Source organism: Lithobates pipiens, unplaced genomic scaffold (genome assembly GCF_037356315.1).
Source record: "Lithobates pipiens isolate NorthernLeopardFrog02 unplaced genomic scaffold, aLitPip1_a1.2 Scaffold_8, whole genome shotgun sequence".
NCBI lineage: Eukaryota > Metazoa > Chordata > Amphibia > Anura > Ranidae > Lithobates > Lithobates pipiens.
In genome coordinates this window covers 282,339,931-282,355,432 of record NW_027507903.1, presented here as the reverse complement: position 1 = coordinate 282,355,432, position 15,502 = coordinate 282,339,931, and the positions used below count along the sequence as shown (strand labels likewise).

Sequence of the window (15,502 nt, the reverse complement as noted above, 5' to 3'; positions counted from 1 at the left end):
GCGGGCATCCCCGCGATCGTCTCACGGAGCGGCCGAATGGAGGAAATGCTGTGCAAACAACATTTTTCCATTCTGCCTAGCAACTAGTGACGCTGATCTCTGCTCCATGTGATTGGAGCAGAGATCAGTGTACACTAAATGAAAGCCCAACCCCCCCACAGTTAGTAACACACCCCTAGGAACACTTAACCCCTACACTGCCACCCACTGGTTAACCCTTTCACTGCCAGTGTCATTTACACAGGAATCACTGCATTTATATAGCAGTGATTACTGTATAAATGACAATGGTCCCAAAAATGTGTCAAAAATGTCCGATGGGTCCCCCACAATGTCGCAGTCACAATAAAAATCGCAGATCGCCGCCATTACTAGTAAAAAAATAATAATAAAAAATTATTAATAAAAATGCTATAAAACTATCCCTATTTTGTAAACGCTATAACTTTTGCGCAAACCAATCAATAATCGCTTATTGCGATTTTTTTTACCAAAAATATGTAGAAGAATACGTATCGGCCTAAACTGAGGGAAAAAAATGTTTTTTTATATATTTTTGGGGGATATTTATTATAACAAAAAGTAAAAAATAATGCGTTTTTTTCAAAATTGTCGCTCTATTTTTGTTTATAGCGCAAAAGATAAAAACCACAGGGGTGATCAAATACCACCAAAAGAAAGCTCTATTTGTGGGAAAAAAAGGACGTCAATTTTGTTTGGGAGCCACGTCGCACGACCGCACAATTGTCAGTTAAAGCGACGCAGTGCCGAATCGCAAAAAGTGGTCTGGTCTTTGACCAGCAAATTGGTCCGGTCTGAAAGTGGTTAAATAAAGGAATTTGTCAAAAACTGCCTACTGTCACTTTTTTACACTACACTTTTTGTTGGTAATTAGTAAGGGGCTATGTACCCCATACTCATTCATATTGGGGGGGGGGCAGTATCTGGGGGCTTCCAGGCATCAGTCCAGGCACCTGGTGGATCCAGACTTGATTGTCACAATGGTGCCAAGGCTGATTGCAGTGACGTCAGCAGAGAGCGGACTTCAGACCAATTGAAAACGGGTCACAGGAGTGCAAAACGAATTGCACTCCTGTGACCCATAGGAGAAGCCCAGCCAAATGAGCTCAGGTTGGACTTCTCCTTTAAAGACTTGTGCACTCGTCCACTACACACCACTCAAGACTTGCAGGGTTAAGGGAGTTAAGGTCATAACTAACCTGCACTACCTTTTTATTAAATAGATATTCTAAAGACAAAAAGTGGCCCTGTTTTTTTTTTTTTTATTGGTCCATGACAGTAATATATTAAAATATGGTGGCTTTTTTTGTGCAGTTGTTAGAGTGTTTATTGTAAAAAAAAAAAAAAAAAAAAAAAAAAAAAAAAAAAAAGATCAATATGTCCTTTTGATAATACAGTATGCATACCCATTTGCAATTGATTGTCTTCATTTGTGTGTAGCGGTCCCCGATTTCCAAGGGCCTGATGGGGAGCAAGGAGGAGCCAGGGAGAACTGACATTCCTCCTCAGGGTGCAGGTTACTAGGCATAGTGGGTGTGGTGCAAGGTGGAAAGATTGGGCGCCAGTAACTTTTATAAAAATGAACAAAGATATTTTATTTCTCTTAACAGGAACAGTGGGAGAGAGAGATAGAGCACACAACACCCTTAGGCAAATGCAATAGCAATTAGGCAAACTCTGCAGACAAAAATAGAACTAGGCAGACAGCAATACAGAAAAAGGGCCTTTAAGCTGAATGCAGCAAACTGTATCTTGTAGCAACTGTTGTTTCCTATAGAAACAACCTCTCTCGCAGTAACCCACTGTAGATCTTCCAGCTTAACTCACAGTATCCCACTGTAGGCCCTCAAACTCAGCTCGCCATCTGTTACAAGACTTCTTGGACTCTCAGCTACCTGCTGGATTCCTCAAGCTCAACTCACAGCTACCCGCTGTACTTATCTTCAAGCTTTACTTACAGCTAGGGATGAGCTTCGTGTTCGAGTCGAACATACGTTCGACTCGAACATCGGCTGTTCGCCCGTTCGGCGAATTCCGAACGTTATGGGCCGTTCACGCCAAATTCGTGTGGCGCTCACGGCCCACAATGCACTGCGTCATCGCAGTGCATTGCTGGCTCATGATTGGCCAAGCATGCACTGTGACCCCGCATGCTTGGCCAATCACAGCGCCAGCAGCGAGGAGAGCCATGATTGGCCACAGGCAGGATGCCTGTGGCCAATCATAGCTCAGGCTGTGTAGTACACGCCCCATACTATATAAGGCCACCAGCGCGGCGGCCTTGTGTAGTGTGTTGGCGTCTGAAGCAGTTAGTGGGTGTTCTGTGTACCTTCAACACAGTATACACCAATCGTTATCGGCCGATTTTCGATCTTGCTCTTCTGTAGTGGTTGTTGTCTGCGTGCCCTGACCGCAGTATACACCGCTATATTCACCTCACTATAGCTATAGCTAGTGATCTATCTTTTATAATAGAGCTTGCAGTCAGTAGTGTTAGGAGCTTGTGCGTGCTCTCTGCGTGCTCTGTACTCAGTACACACCGCTATATCCACCTACATAGCTCTTCTCTATTTGAGCCCACTTGCCATCTGCAGGAGTTATTGGAAGTTGTGTGTGCCTCCAGCACAGCACAGTATACATCTGTATATACCCCTTTATCTCTGGTGTTCTATAATAAAGGCATCTGCAGGAGTTAGTGGGTGTTTTGTGCCTCCAGCACAATATACACCTGTATCTACCCTTTATTGCTGTTCTCTAATAGAGCCATCTGCAGGGCTTAGTGGGTGTTGTGTGACTCCATTACAGTATACCCCTTTATCTCTGGTGTTCTACAATAAAGGCATCTGCAGGAGTTAGTGGGTGTTGTGTGCCTCCAGTACAATATACACCTGTATCTACCCTTTATTGCTGTTCTCTAATAGAGCCATCTGCAGGGCTTAGTGGGTGTTGTGTGACTCCATTATAGTATACCCCTTTATCTCTGGTGTTCTATAATAAAGGCATCTGCAGGAGTTAGTGGGTGTTGTGTGCCTCCAGCACAATATACACTACCCAACTGCTGTTTTACCCAACTCCCTTCAGGCCATTACCATGTCTGGAAGGCCAGCAAGGAGAGGCAGACAGGCGCGAGCCGATAAAAGAGGGCAAGCAGGCTCTGTGTCTAGAGACAACAGTGCTGGTCGTGGACGTGGTGCATTGTCATCAGCACGTGGCCATGGGACACGCTTGTCCTTCTTTTCGGCAGCTGGACATGCCAACGACTTGGTAGAGTGGATGACCAAGCCCTCTTCATCCTCCTCATCCTCCTCATCCTCTCTCACCCAGTCTCAGGGTACTAGCAAAGCAGCTGCCAACTGATCGTCTTCCCTCCTCTCAATGTCATCATCAGTGACTCCTTCCCTAGATCCACCATGTCCTCCTGAGGAGTCTCCTGAACTCTTTGAGCACAGTGTTGGGTACATGCTCCAGGAGGATGCCCAGTGTTTTGTAGGCTCTGATGATGACACTCAGCTAGAGGAAGGCAGTAGCGTGAATGCAGAGAGAGGGGATGCTCAAGAAGGACAGCAATCTGGCAGTCATGTTCCACAAGCTGCAGCATATTGCCAGGTTTGCTACAGCGATGAAGAGGGAGGGGATGATGAGGGCACTGACTCCACGTGGGTGCCTGGTAGGAGAGAGGAGGAGGAGGCACATGTCCAACGAGGCAGGATGCCCTCCGGGGGCCAGCTTAGGGGCAGCACACCGACTGAATCACACCGCAGAGCTCCGTCTGTGCAGGGCGCTGCCTCTGCGCGTTATTCTAAAAGTTCTTTGGTGTGGGCCTTTTTTGAGATGAGTGCATCAGATCGCACCGCTGCTATTTGCAACATATGTCTCAAGCGTATCTCGCGTGGCCAAAACATCAGCCGCTTGCGCACCACATGATTGACCAGACATATGTTGACCTGCCATGCAGCTCGTTGGCAAGCGTACCTCAAAGACCCACACCAAAGAACAAAGCGGACCTCTCCTTGCTCCTCATTAGGGATGAGCTTCGAGTTCGAGTCGAACTCATGTTCTACTCGAACATTGCCTGTTCAGCGAACAGTGAACAATTTGGGCTGTTCGCAGCAAATTCGAAAAGCCGGAACACCCTATACAAGTCTACGGGAGAAATCTAAAGTGCTCATTTTAAAGGGTAATATGCAGGTTACTGTCCTAAAAAGTGTTTGGGGACCTGGGTCCTGCCCCAGGGGACATGGATCAATGCAAAAAAAAAGTTTAAAAAACTACAGTTTTTTCAGGAGCAGTGATTTTAATAATGATTAAAGTGAAACAATAAAAGTGTAATATTCCTTTAAATTTCGTAGCTGGGGGGTATCTATAGTATGCCTGTGAAGGGGCGCATGTTTCTGCTGCTTAGAACTGTCCCTGCACAAAGTGTCATTTGTGCAGGAAAAAAAGTCTTTTAAAATCACTTGCGGCTAAATTGTCGGCTCCCGTAATACAGAGAACACTCAATGAGTGTTCTCTGTATTAGCAGACAATTCATTCCGGGGTCCAGCGATGGATGATCATATCCAGCGACGGGGGATCTCTCAGTCCAGCGCTGTCCATACATCCTTCTTCTGTCTCCACTGCAGAGACTGCGGAGATCCCAGCGCTGACGTTTCTTATATTAGGAGGGCGGGGCCACTCGTCACCTGACCCCGCCCCCTCTGACTCTGGTGAAGGGAGCCAGGGGTTTCCCAGTGACGTATGGGTGACCCCGCCCCCTCTGATGTAACGGAAACCTGCGTTACATCAGAGGGGGCGGGGTCACCCACACGTCACTGGGGAAACCCTGGCTTCCCTCTCCAGCGTCAGAGGGGCGGGGTCAGGTGACGGGTGGCCCCGCCCTCCTAATATAAGAAACGTCAGCGCTGGGATCTCCGCAGTCTCCGCAGTGGAGACAGAAGAAGGATGTATGGACAGCGCTGGACTGAGAGATCCCCCGTCGCTGGATATGATCATCCATCGCTGGACCCCGGAGATCCGTCGCTGGATAGCAAGAGTGGATTAGCACCGCTGGAATCTTTTTTTAATTTTTTTTATTTTTAATAAAGGAATTTTTCAAAAGTGTGTTTGTCTTATTTAACCATTTTGACACTTTCTTTGTGAAATGGTAGGGGTACTTTTGTACCCCCTTACCATTTCAAACAGGGAGGGGGCCGGGATCTGGGGGTCCCCTTGTTAAAGGGGGCTTCCAGATTCTAATAAGCCCCCCGCCCGCAGACCCTCACAACCACCGGCCAGGGTTGTGAGGATGAGGCCCTTGTCCTCATCAACATGGGGACAAGGTGCTTTGAGGGGTCACAGACCCCCAAAGCATCCTCCCAATGTTGAGGGTATGTGGCCTGGTACCGTTCAGGAGGGAGGGGGGGCGCTCTCTCGTCCCCCCCTCTTTTCCTGCAGCCTGCCAGGTTGCGTGCTCGGATAAAGGGTCTGGTATGGATTTTTAGGGGGACCCCACGTCAATTTTTTTTAAAATTTGATGCGGGGTTCCCCTTAATATCCATATCAGACCTGAAGGGTCTGGTATGGATATTTAGGGGGACCCCCACGACAATTTTTTTTTTAATTTGACACGGGGTTCCCCTTAATATCCATGTCAGACCTGAAGGGCCTGGTAATTGAATTTAGGGGAACCCCCACGCTTTTTTTTTTTAAATCAATGAATGAATGAATTGTCGGCTAATACAGAGAACACTCATTGACTTTTTTTCCTGCACAAATGACACTTTGTGCAGGGACAGTTCTAAGCACCAGAAACATGCGCCCCTTCACAGGCATACTATAGATACCCCCCAGCTACGAAATTTAAAGGAATATTACACTTTTATTGTTTCACTTTAATTATTATTAAAATCACTGCTCCTGAAAAAACTGCAGTTTTTAAAACTTTTTTTTGCATTGATCCATGTCCCCTGGGGCAGGACCCAGGTCCCCAAACACTTTTTAGGACAGTAACTTGCATATTACCCTTTAAAATGAGCACTTTAGATTGTGAACGTTCGAGTCCCATAGACTTTAATAGGGTTCTAAAGTTCACACGAAGTTTAGGTCTGTTCGCAGGTTCTGGTGCGAACCGAACAGGGGGGTGTTCGGCTCATCCCTACTCCTCATCAGCTGGCATCTCCAACCCCACTAGACCTTCAGTCCTCTCTGAAACCTGCTCTGAGAGGAATGAAGGTGTAGAATTAGGTGTGTCACAGCCAAGTGCTTCTGGGCACTCTGCTAGCAGTACACCCACGTCCGATTATAGCAGGCAAATGTCCCTGCCCCAGCTGCTGGACCGGCGAAAGAAGTTCACTCCCAGCCATCCACATGCCCAGCGGTTGAATGCTAGCTTGGCTAAATTGCTAGCACTTCAACTGCTGCCTTTTCAGTTGGTAGACTCGGCCCCCTTCCGTGAGTTTGTACAATGTGCGGTTCCTCAGTGGCAGGTCCCCAAACGCCACTTTTTCTCACGGAAGGTGATTCCGGCTCTCTACCGGCATGTGGAAGGCAATGTCCTTGCGTCGCTGGACAGGGCGGTCAGCGGTAAGGTGCATATTACCGCTGACTCATGGTCCAGCAGGCATGGACAGGGACGTTACCTGTCTTTCACGGCCCATTGGGTTACTCTTCTGGCAGCTGGGAAGGATGCAGGACAAGGTGCAGTAGTGTTGGAGGTTGTTCTGCCACCACGCCTCCAAAATGCTACTATTAGTTGTGACACACCTCTCTCCTCCACCCCCTCCTCTTCTTCTTCCTCCATGGCCTCTTCCAGTGCTCTGTCCTCAGAACCAGCGGTGCTCCGTAGGCGTTCCAGGGGCTACGCAAGTACGCAGGCAAAACGATGCCATGCCGTGCTTGCGCTGGTTTGTTTGGGGGACAGGAGCCACACTGGGGCAGATGTTTTGTCAGCTCTGCAGGGGCAGGCCGAGAGGTGGTTGACGCCACGCCAGCTTAAGCCAGGAATGGTGGTTTGCGACAATGGCACCAACCTCCTCTCCGCCCTCCGACAGGGACAACTGACCCATGTGCCCTGTGTAGCTCACGTCCTTAACCTGGTGGTGCAGCGGTTCTTGGGCAGGTACCCCGGCTTACAGGATGTCCTGAAGCAGGCCAGGAAAGTCTGTGTGCATTTCCGCCGATCATTTAATGCCTGTGCTCAGCTGGCTGAGCTCCAAAAGGAGTTGAACCTGCCCAAGAACCGCCTTATATGTGACATGCCCACCAGGTGGAACTCAAGGTTGGCCATGCTGCAGCGGCTGCACACGCAGCAGAGGGCCATCAATGAGTACCTGTGCGACTACGGCACCAGGACAGGGTCACGGGAGCTCGGTTTTTTCTCACCACGCCAGTGGGGCATGATCAGGGATGCATGCACTGTCCTGTCACCATTTGAGGAGGCCAAAGGATGGTGAGCAGTGACAGTGCATGCATCAGTGACACTGTACCTCTTATCCACCTCTTGGAGCATACGCTGCGTGGAATAATGGACAGGGCACTTGAGGCAGAACAGAGGCAGGAAGAGGAGGACTTCTTTGCCTCTCAAGGCCCCCTTTATCCAGACAGTGTTCCTGCTGTGCCACCCATCACACAGGAAGAGGATGAGAAGGAGGAAGAGGAGGAGGAGGATGATTGTGTCAGCATGGAGGTGGAGGCTGGCACTCAGCATCAGCAGCAACAGTCTTGTAGGGATGATTTACAGTCCCAAGAAACCCGTGGACTTGTACATGGCTGGGAGGAGGTAGCTGCAGGTCATGTTGTCCTTAGTGACCCAGAGGACTCCGGACCGAATGCCTCAGCTAACCTACGCTGCATGGCCTCCCTGATCCTGCAAAGCCTGCGGAAGGATCCTCGTATTTTTCGGATGAAGGAGAGGGACCATTACTGGCTGGCCACTCTCCTTGATCCACGGTACAAGGGTAAGGTTGCCGACCTTATCTTGCCATCGCAGAGGGAGCAGAGGATGAGACATCTCCGGGAGGCCTTGCAGAAAGGTCTGTGCAACGCATTCCCAGAGACTGGGAGGTTACAAACTCCTGGTCCTGGACAACGTGTTGCTGAGGCATCGGTCAGAAGGAGCGGTGGAGAAGGTGGCCGTCTGACTGATGCTTTCAGACAATTTTTTAGTCCGCAGCCCCAAGGTATGATCGGTTCCAGCAACCATCGCCAGCGTCTGATTTACATGGTGCAGGAATACCTAGGGGCAAGGTCAGACTTGGACACCTTTCCCACCGAAAATCCTCTGGCTTACTGGGTCTTGCGGATGGATCACTGACCAGAGCTTGCACAGTATGCAATTGAGCTACTGGCCTGTCCTGCATCCAGCGTTCTTTCGGGACGCACCTTCAGTGCTGCTGGTGGCTTTGTTACCGATCACAGGGTGCGCCTGTCCACCGAATCAGTTGATCGACTGACCTTCATCAAGATGAATCAGTCTTGGATCACCCACAGCTACCAAGCACCTGAAGCTGATGTAACCGAATAATTTTTTTTGAAATATCACATCCCTTCAAGACTGCCTATGCTGATGCTGAGTGACTGTCCTGTTATGTTGATTGTCTATCCTCTTCCTCCTCCGCTGATATGTTGGAAGAACATTTCTGGTTCTGGGTGATGCCATCAGCCCAATTTTTCTGCCCCTGTTTAACAGGGGCGTTTAATTACAATTTTTGATGCAATGCTTTGCAGCAGGGCTAATTCCTGCAATAAAACTAGAGTATATGGGAGAGGTTGCAGTGTGGTGGCACCAGCAGCAGTGCCTAAAGCCCAATTTTTCTGCCCCTGTTTAACAGGGGCGTTTAAGTAAAATTTTTGATGCAATGCTTTGCAGCAGGGCTAATTCCTGCAATAAAACTAGAGTATATGGGAGAGGTTGCAGTGTCGTGGCACCAGCAGCAGTGCCTAAGGCCCAATTTTTCTGCCCCTGTTTAACAGGGACATGTAATTACAATTCTTGATGTAATATTTCACAGGAGGGCCCGTTCCTGTGCCCACCCAGAGTAACTGTGAGGACTTATAGTGTTGTGGCACCAGCACCACAACCACCAAAGGTCAATTTTTCTACCACTGTTCAACAATGGCATGTAATTACAATTCTTGATATAATAGTTCACAGCAGGGCGCTCCAGCGCCCACCAAGAGTCACTTTGAGGGCTTACAATGTTGTGGCAAAACCAACACCTTGTTCCGCCATTTCTGCAGAGTATATAGGGCAGGCCCCTACTTTCAAACATCCAACTTACAAACATCTCCTACTTGCAAACGGAAGGAGACAACAGCAAGTGAGATGAAAAAAGATGGACGACAAAACAAATTATACAGGGGTGATAACCCTTCCCTATGTTTTCCAAAAAGCTTAAAAATAGTTTTTTTGACTGGAGCTACACTTTAAAAATGTACCAGTTGAAAATTACAATCAGATTCAACTTAACACCACAAACCTACACAGTCCCTGTCTTGTTTGCACCGCCTGTATACTGCTGTTCTGAGTATATAGGGCCTGGGGGCCACACGCATTTCCTTTTTTTAATATGGTTACAGGGTTCCCCTTAATATGCGTACAAGACCCAAAGGGGCTGGTAATGGGCAGGGAGGGCTACCCATGCCATTTTACTCAATGATTTTCAACCATATTGCAGGAACCAGATATAACATTAAAACCGCAAGCTGTGCAGGGACAGTTCTAAACACGGGAAACACGTGGCACTTCACAGGCATACTACAGACACCCCCCAGGCACCATATTTAAAGGAATATTTCACTTTTTTTTCACTTTAATCGTCATTAAAATCAGTGCTCCCGCCAAAACGGACATTTTTAAAAACATTTTAGGCATTGACCCATGTCCCCTGGGGCAGGAGCCAGGTCCCCAAACCCTTTTTAGGACAGTATCTTGCATATTAGCTGTTAAAATTAGCACTTTTAATTTCGAACGTTCGAGTCCCATAGACTTCAATGGGGTTCTAAAGTTCGTACGAATTTGGGGTCCATTCGAAAGTTCTGGTGCGAACCGAACCGAGGGGTGTTCGGCTCATCCCTACTTACAGCTACCCGGTGAACTCCTTCAAGCTTTGCTCATAGCTACCCTCTGCATTCTTGTGTGAGTCTCCACTAAAGATTTCCCACTTACTTCACCGTCCCCGCTAGTGAAGAGTCTGCTCTGGTACTCCTTCAGAACTTCATCCCTTCTACACTTGCCTCCGGCAACAGGAGAGGTTATCCCTCTGGCAACTGCTTTTCCTTTACCTCTGGCAACAAACAGGCTCCCCTCGGGCTGAGCCTCTAACACACGTGGTTCTACCCCAGGCTTCGGGCCTAACCTCCGCTGCTCCTCCTGCGGAATCATTATTGGAAAGGCCTCACATAGACCTAGCAGCCAGTAGGACTCCTGGATAGGCCTCAGGCTTCAGGCCTAGCAGCCAGAAAGCTGTTTGACACACATCCACCAAGGCTGCAGCAACCCCGATCACCTGATTCCTGCTGAATAAATAGCTTATCCCAGCATGCAAAGTGGCCAAAAGAAACTCCTGCTAGTTGGCTAAGACAACATATTTACTCATCACCTGAATTTACAGTAATCCATCATCCTAATGCCAAAGGCAGCAGTGCCACCTATTGACAGAAGAGAAGAGAGAGACTACATATTAAATTCAGGCTTAGGACAGAAATCAGTGGATCAAAGACTACCAATTAGCCAGGCTAGTTACCACCTACCACAACTAGATATATTAGCAGCCCTGTTTAGAACCAGGGTGCTACATGTGTAAAAACCTATTTAATTTTACAGTAAAACTCTCAGAACAGAATCACTAACAGTTTTGTATGATTGACTGAAGTAATCAGCATTTGCTTTAAGCTTTATTTATATTGAATGCTAATCTCTCAGGTTGAGGAGGACAAAGAGCACTTTTCCAAAATTCACACCACATTGGGCCATGAGTATTGAACTTGTGTGTAGATGGTTAATCATACCTGAGTTCTTTTAAATATTACTAATAAGATGTTTTCAGTCATGCCAGGATGGATAATGAAAGTATAACTTAATTTTCAGGAAAAAATGCTACCCCAGACTCCCTAGTCTCGGTCACATATTTGAATGTCTAGGTATCAAGAGCACATGGTCTCATGAATATCATGCATATATAACAAAATGAATAGACAACAGCTCCTTTGACACAAAGATTGAGTGTACAGTGGGAATCGACCCCTAGATAGTCCAATATGAATCAACAGCTCCCCTTAGCCTTTAGCCACAAAATCTGACGGATTTTTTCAGACGGATTTTGTCCGAAACTGGTGTTGCATACACACGGTCCGACAAAGTTGTTGGAAAATCCGATCGTTCAGAGCGTGATGACGTTTGTTCATTACGACGGGACTACGTTCAGGCTAGTAGCCAATAGCTTTGGTCTCGTAATTTGATCTGAGCATGTGTGGCACTTTGTCCGATTGGAATTCTCTACAAACGATCGGACAAAGTCCGATCGGATCATGTTGTCGGAAAATTTTATATCCAGCTCTCAAACTTTGTTGGTCAGACATTCCGATGGAAAAAGTCTGATGGAGCCCACACACGGTCGGATTATCCGACAACACGGTCCGATCGGACATTTTCTGTCGGAATGTGCGACCGTGTGTACAAGGGCTAAGACAGAGTCCAGGTAGATCCTCCAGACTTCGGTAATAAAAGCACATGACCAAATGCCAAGCACTTCACATGTGTGACAAGCACTGAAGCAAATCAGGAGCCGTATTTTCAAAGGTGATGGCAAACATTTAATCCCTTTTATGATTTATCCATCCTAGCAAGACTGTTGCCTGACTGACTAGCTTTAAAATAATTCGTATTTAAGCATTTTTAAATTATCTTTAAATCTCATGACAGCATGCAAAATATCCATTCAAAAAGGAAGCAGCATCAATTAAGCTTACTCACTTGAAATCACATTACTCTGATGTAACATGGATGCTGAGGAGCCAAATACATCATGAAGCAAAAAAGCAGAGGTGGTACCTGGAATCAAGTACATGAAAGGGAAGCGAAAGGACCAAAAATACATATAGACAATGCAAAGTATGAAGAAAGCACACGAATTACGAAACGAAAAAGCAGACAAATTAACATTTAATTATACAACCCTAGTTGGCGTTCATAAGAATATACAAAATGCTACATATATATAACAGATATTGATATATAGTATGTATATTGTTTTGTATATATATATATATTTATATATATATATATATATATATATATATATATATATATTATACACAGGCACATAACGAAGCTAGACAATAGCACAATTAATCTCAAAGCTATAATTTTCATAGAATTTGTTGGATTCAACTATATATTTTCTTCGTAAATACATCCAAGATAAATCATGTTTGTACATCAGCTGGAAATTAAAAAAAGTTATGAGTGCTTTATAATAGCCATTGCAAAGTATGAAGAAAGCACATGAATTACAAAACGAAAAAGCAGACAAATTAACATTTAATTATACCGCCCTAATTGCCATTCATAAGAATATACATTTTAAACAAAATGCATGCATATATATAACAGATATTGATATATAGTATGTATATTGTTTTGTTTTTTATATATATACATATATATATATATATATATATATATATATATATATATATATATATATATAGCTTCAGTAATGACTATGGATTAATGAACTGTTCAGTTGTATTAGTCTATATTAGTTTGTTTTTTTTGCTATGGGGACATCCCTGTTGGGCTATTATATCCTTTGCACTTTGGTCCTGCCTGCTTAAGATTTTATTTGTTATTGCAAGCCACGCCTCAATGTTAATGGATGGAGTTCTTGCTATTCTTTGTTTTTTTTATTCTTGCAATGTCATTCTGCCCCTGCAAGGGTTCTCACCTTTGTGTATTGTTAATGTTTTTGTTTGTGTCCTCTGTAAAACTTAAAAAAACTGATTTGTGGAAAAAAACCAAAAAAAACTGGCTCACAGCAGAATATTTTAGTTAAGGCCTGGTCCACACTAGTACGATTTTGCACAGACTGGCATGACAATGAAAATCATATTGATTTCAATGGTGCCCATTCACATCAATGCAGTGCAACTGCAATGTGACTTTGGGGAAGGTACCAGTGCTACTTTGGTGCGATGCAGTGCGATTTATGTTCCATAGATTAAAAAAATGCATGTAAAACTAATGTACATGTCTTTTTAGTGTATCTTTGGCACAGTTTTGTATAGTCTCCTTCCCCCACAAAAAAATACATCAGCTTTAAAAATGCACTGAAAATTGGATCAAGTCTCAGCTGCACTAGTGTGAAGCTAGTCTAAAAGAAAACAAATAGCAAGAACAGTCTACTTTTTGACCACCTTCATACACTTGAGAGAATAAAATGCTGTTTCACAAAAAAGACACAAGATGGCAGCATTTAGCAATGCATGTTCTGGACCCAAAAACTAGTGTCACCGGCCTGCCTTAGTTTTTAAGCCACAGTTTTTCTGCCAATGAAAAAATGACAACTATCAGTTTTCAGTAGTGTGCTAGTAGAAGCTGGGATGTTGTGCTAAACTGAAATCTATCTATCTATCTATCTAGATATATATCTATCTATCTATATATATTTATATATATTCATTCATTTCTTCACCCCATGTGATGCAACTGTTAGACCAATTCACTAAGCCAAGATGAATTATTTTAACTATATTGATATTTTATTACATGATCCTTTTCCCAAATATTTTAACACACATACTAAAATATTGCATAGATGTGCAATCACATGGATATGACATACTTATAATTTCGTTATGATTTGGTTCTTTGTGTCACAAAGCAATTGTTTTTTCTACACCTAAAATGGTTTTAGTCCTCTGCTTTTCTCAAAAGCCACCTCAAATGACAATCTTATAAGTAATGTGATTAAGAATACAGTGATCATTTTTTTAATTAAATTATATCATAAAAATGAATACTATTATGTGTTTAGTATGCAGCAAATTCAGATGATGTGTGCAATGAAAAATGTAACAATTTGAAAATGCCATTTCCTATCATAAAAAAGTGCATGTGGATTAAAAAATTTTTTTTGCATTTGTGCTTTAGTAAATGGACTCTTTAGAGAACTTAACAGTAGTTACTGTAGCCAGGTGCTGAACTATAACAACAGCAAGCAGGAGACATTGCTCTTTATTTGCCTCTCTTCCTTTACTGTGAGAATAATGTTATGCTGCACCATTCTCCTCCAGCCAGCAGGAGGAGAGCTAAAGCCAAGCAAGCCCATAATCTGTATTGCAGAGCACTGAGAATGCTGGGAGTTGTAGTTTGAGACAGCAGCCATATAATGGTTATATGCTGTAATTACACTATAATGGCCTATGCCGGGTACACCCTAATAATCCCGTGCGTCGCAGATTCCCCCTGTTGCCCGGGCCCCGCCCTGTGTCCTCAGCCTGTTCCCCCTGGCAGTGCTACCAGCTTCCCCTTTATCCTCTCCTGTTGGCTGCTTCTATGGGCACACAAGAAGCTGTGGATTTCAGGATGGAGTGTGGGGTAAAGGGTCGGTAAACATGCATTTTAACAGCCACTTCTTTTTCTGAATGAATACACTCACTATGTTCATTCATAACCCAAGCATAGTAAACAGTTTTTTACTATGCTTCAGTTTGTGAATGAACAGCAAACCACTCAGAACAGAGCACTTCACATTTATTCACTGTTCAGTGCAGCTGAGCCTGCAGAGAAAGAGACTGGGAAATCTGTGTCATTTTGTTCAGCCTTTACCAGCTCTCCTGTGCGATTGGAGAGCCCGGTAAGGATGCAACCGGTGGCATCCTGTTCCTAAGCTAAGACACAGTGGAAGGAACGGATGTCGTTCCTCCCACTGTGTGATGTCAGAAACCTGAAGCAATTTAGTCATTTACAGTTTCTGGCTCAGTAAACGAGCCATTATCAGCTTCAATAAGCATCAGAACGCAGCGATCTTGGTGTGATCTGATACCTTGGAGGCTAGAGGAGAGCTATGGGGTCTAATAGAAACATCAGGAAATTTCATGTTTACTCTTTTCTATAGGGGCCCATTCACACCAGAAACTTTGCATTTCTGCATGCGCATTGATCCTCTTTCAACGTGCATTTTTTTGCATGTTTACATGCATTTCCAGTGCTAAGTGTTTTAGGTACTTGTCTGTTTTATTTTCCTTTGAGGTAACTTCCCTCTCCTTTGTGCTTGCAATAACTTTCATTCAACCAGGTGATTCAGAGGGGCTGAAATTGTGTTGTTTATGTGTGTATTTATGTGTGTATTTACACATATTTACAAATATTTTCAGGCTTTTACACGCGTCATATGTTGCAAAAAATGCATCTTGCTTTACTGTTTGCACTGCACTGCACTGCATTGCAATGGTGTGAAATATGCCCGTTAGATAACATGGATTTTGGACTGTGTGTATATGC

General features: G+C 44.8%; 1 protein-coding gene across 2 annotated transcripts in view; it reads right to left on the bottom strand.

The window, feature by feature from the left end:
* PAH (phenylalanine hydroxylase) overlaps positions 1-15,502 on the bottom strand; it is a 100,709-nt gene that overhangs the window by 52,684 nt on the left and 32,523 nt on the right. The window contains exon 4 of one of the 2 annotated variants that reach the window (XM_077472180.1): positions 11,972-12,049. The exons of the other annotated variant lie outside the window; for it this stretch is intronic. Within the exon in view, the coding sequence (XP_077328306.1) occupies positions 11,972-12,049 (78 nt within the window). The remainder of the gene's footprint in view (positions 1-11,971; positions 12,050-15,502) is intronic. 2 annotated transcript variants of the gene reach the window in all.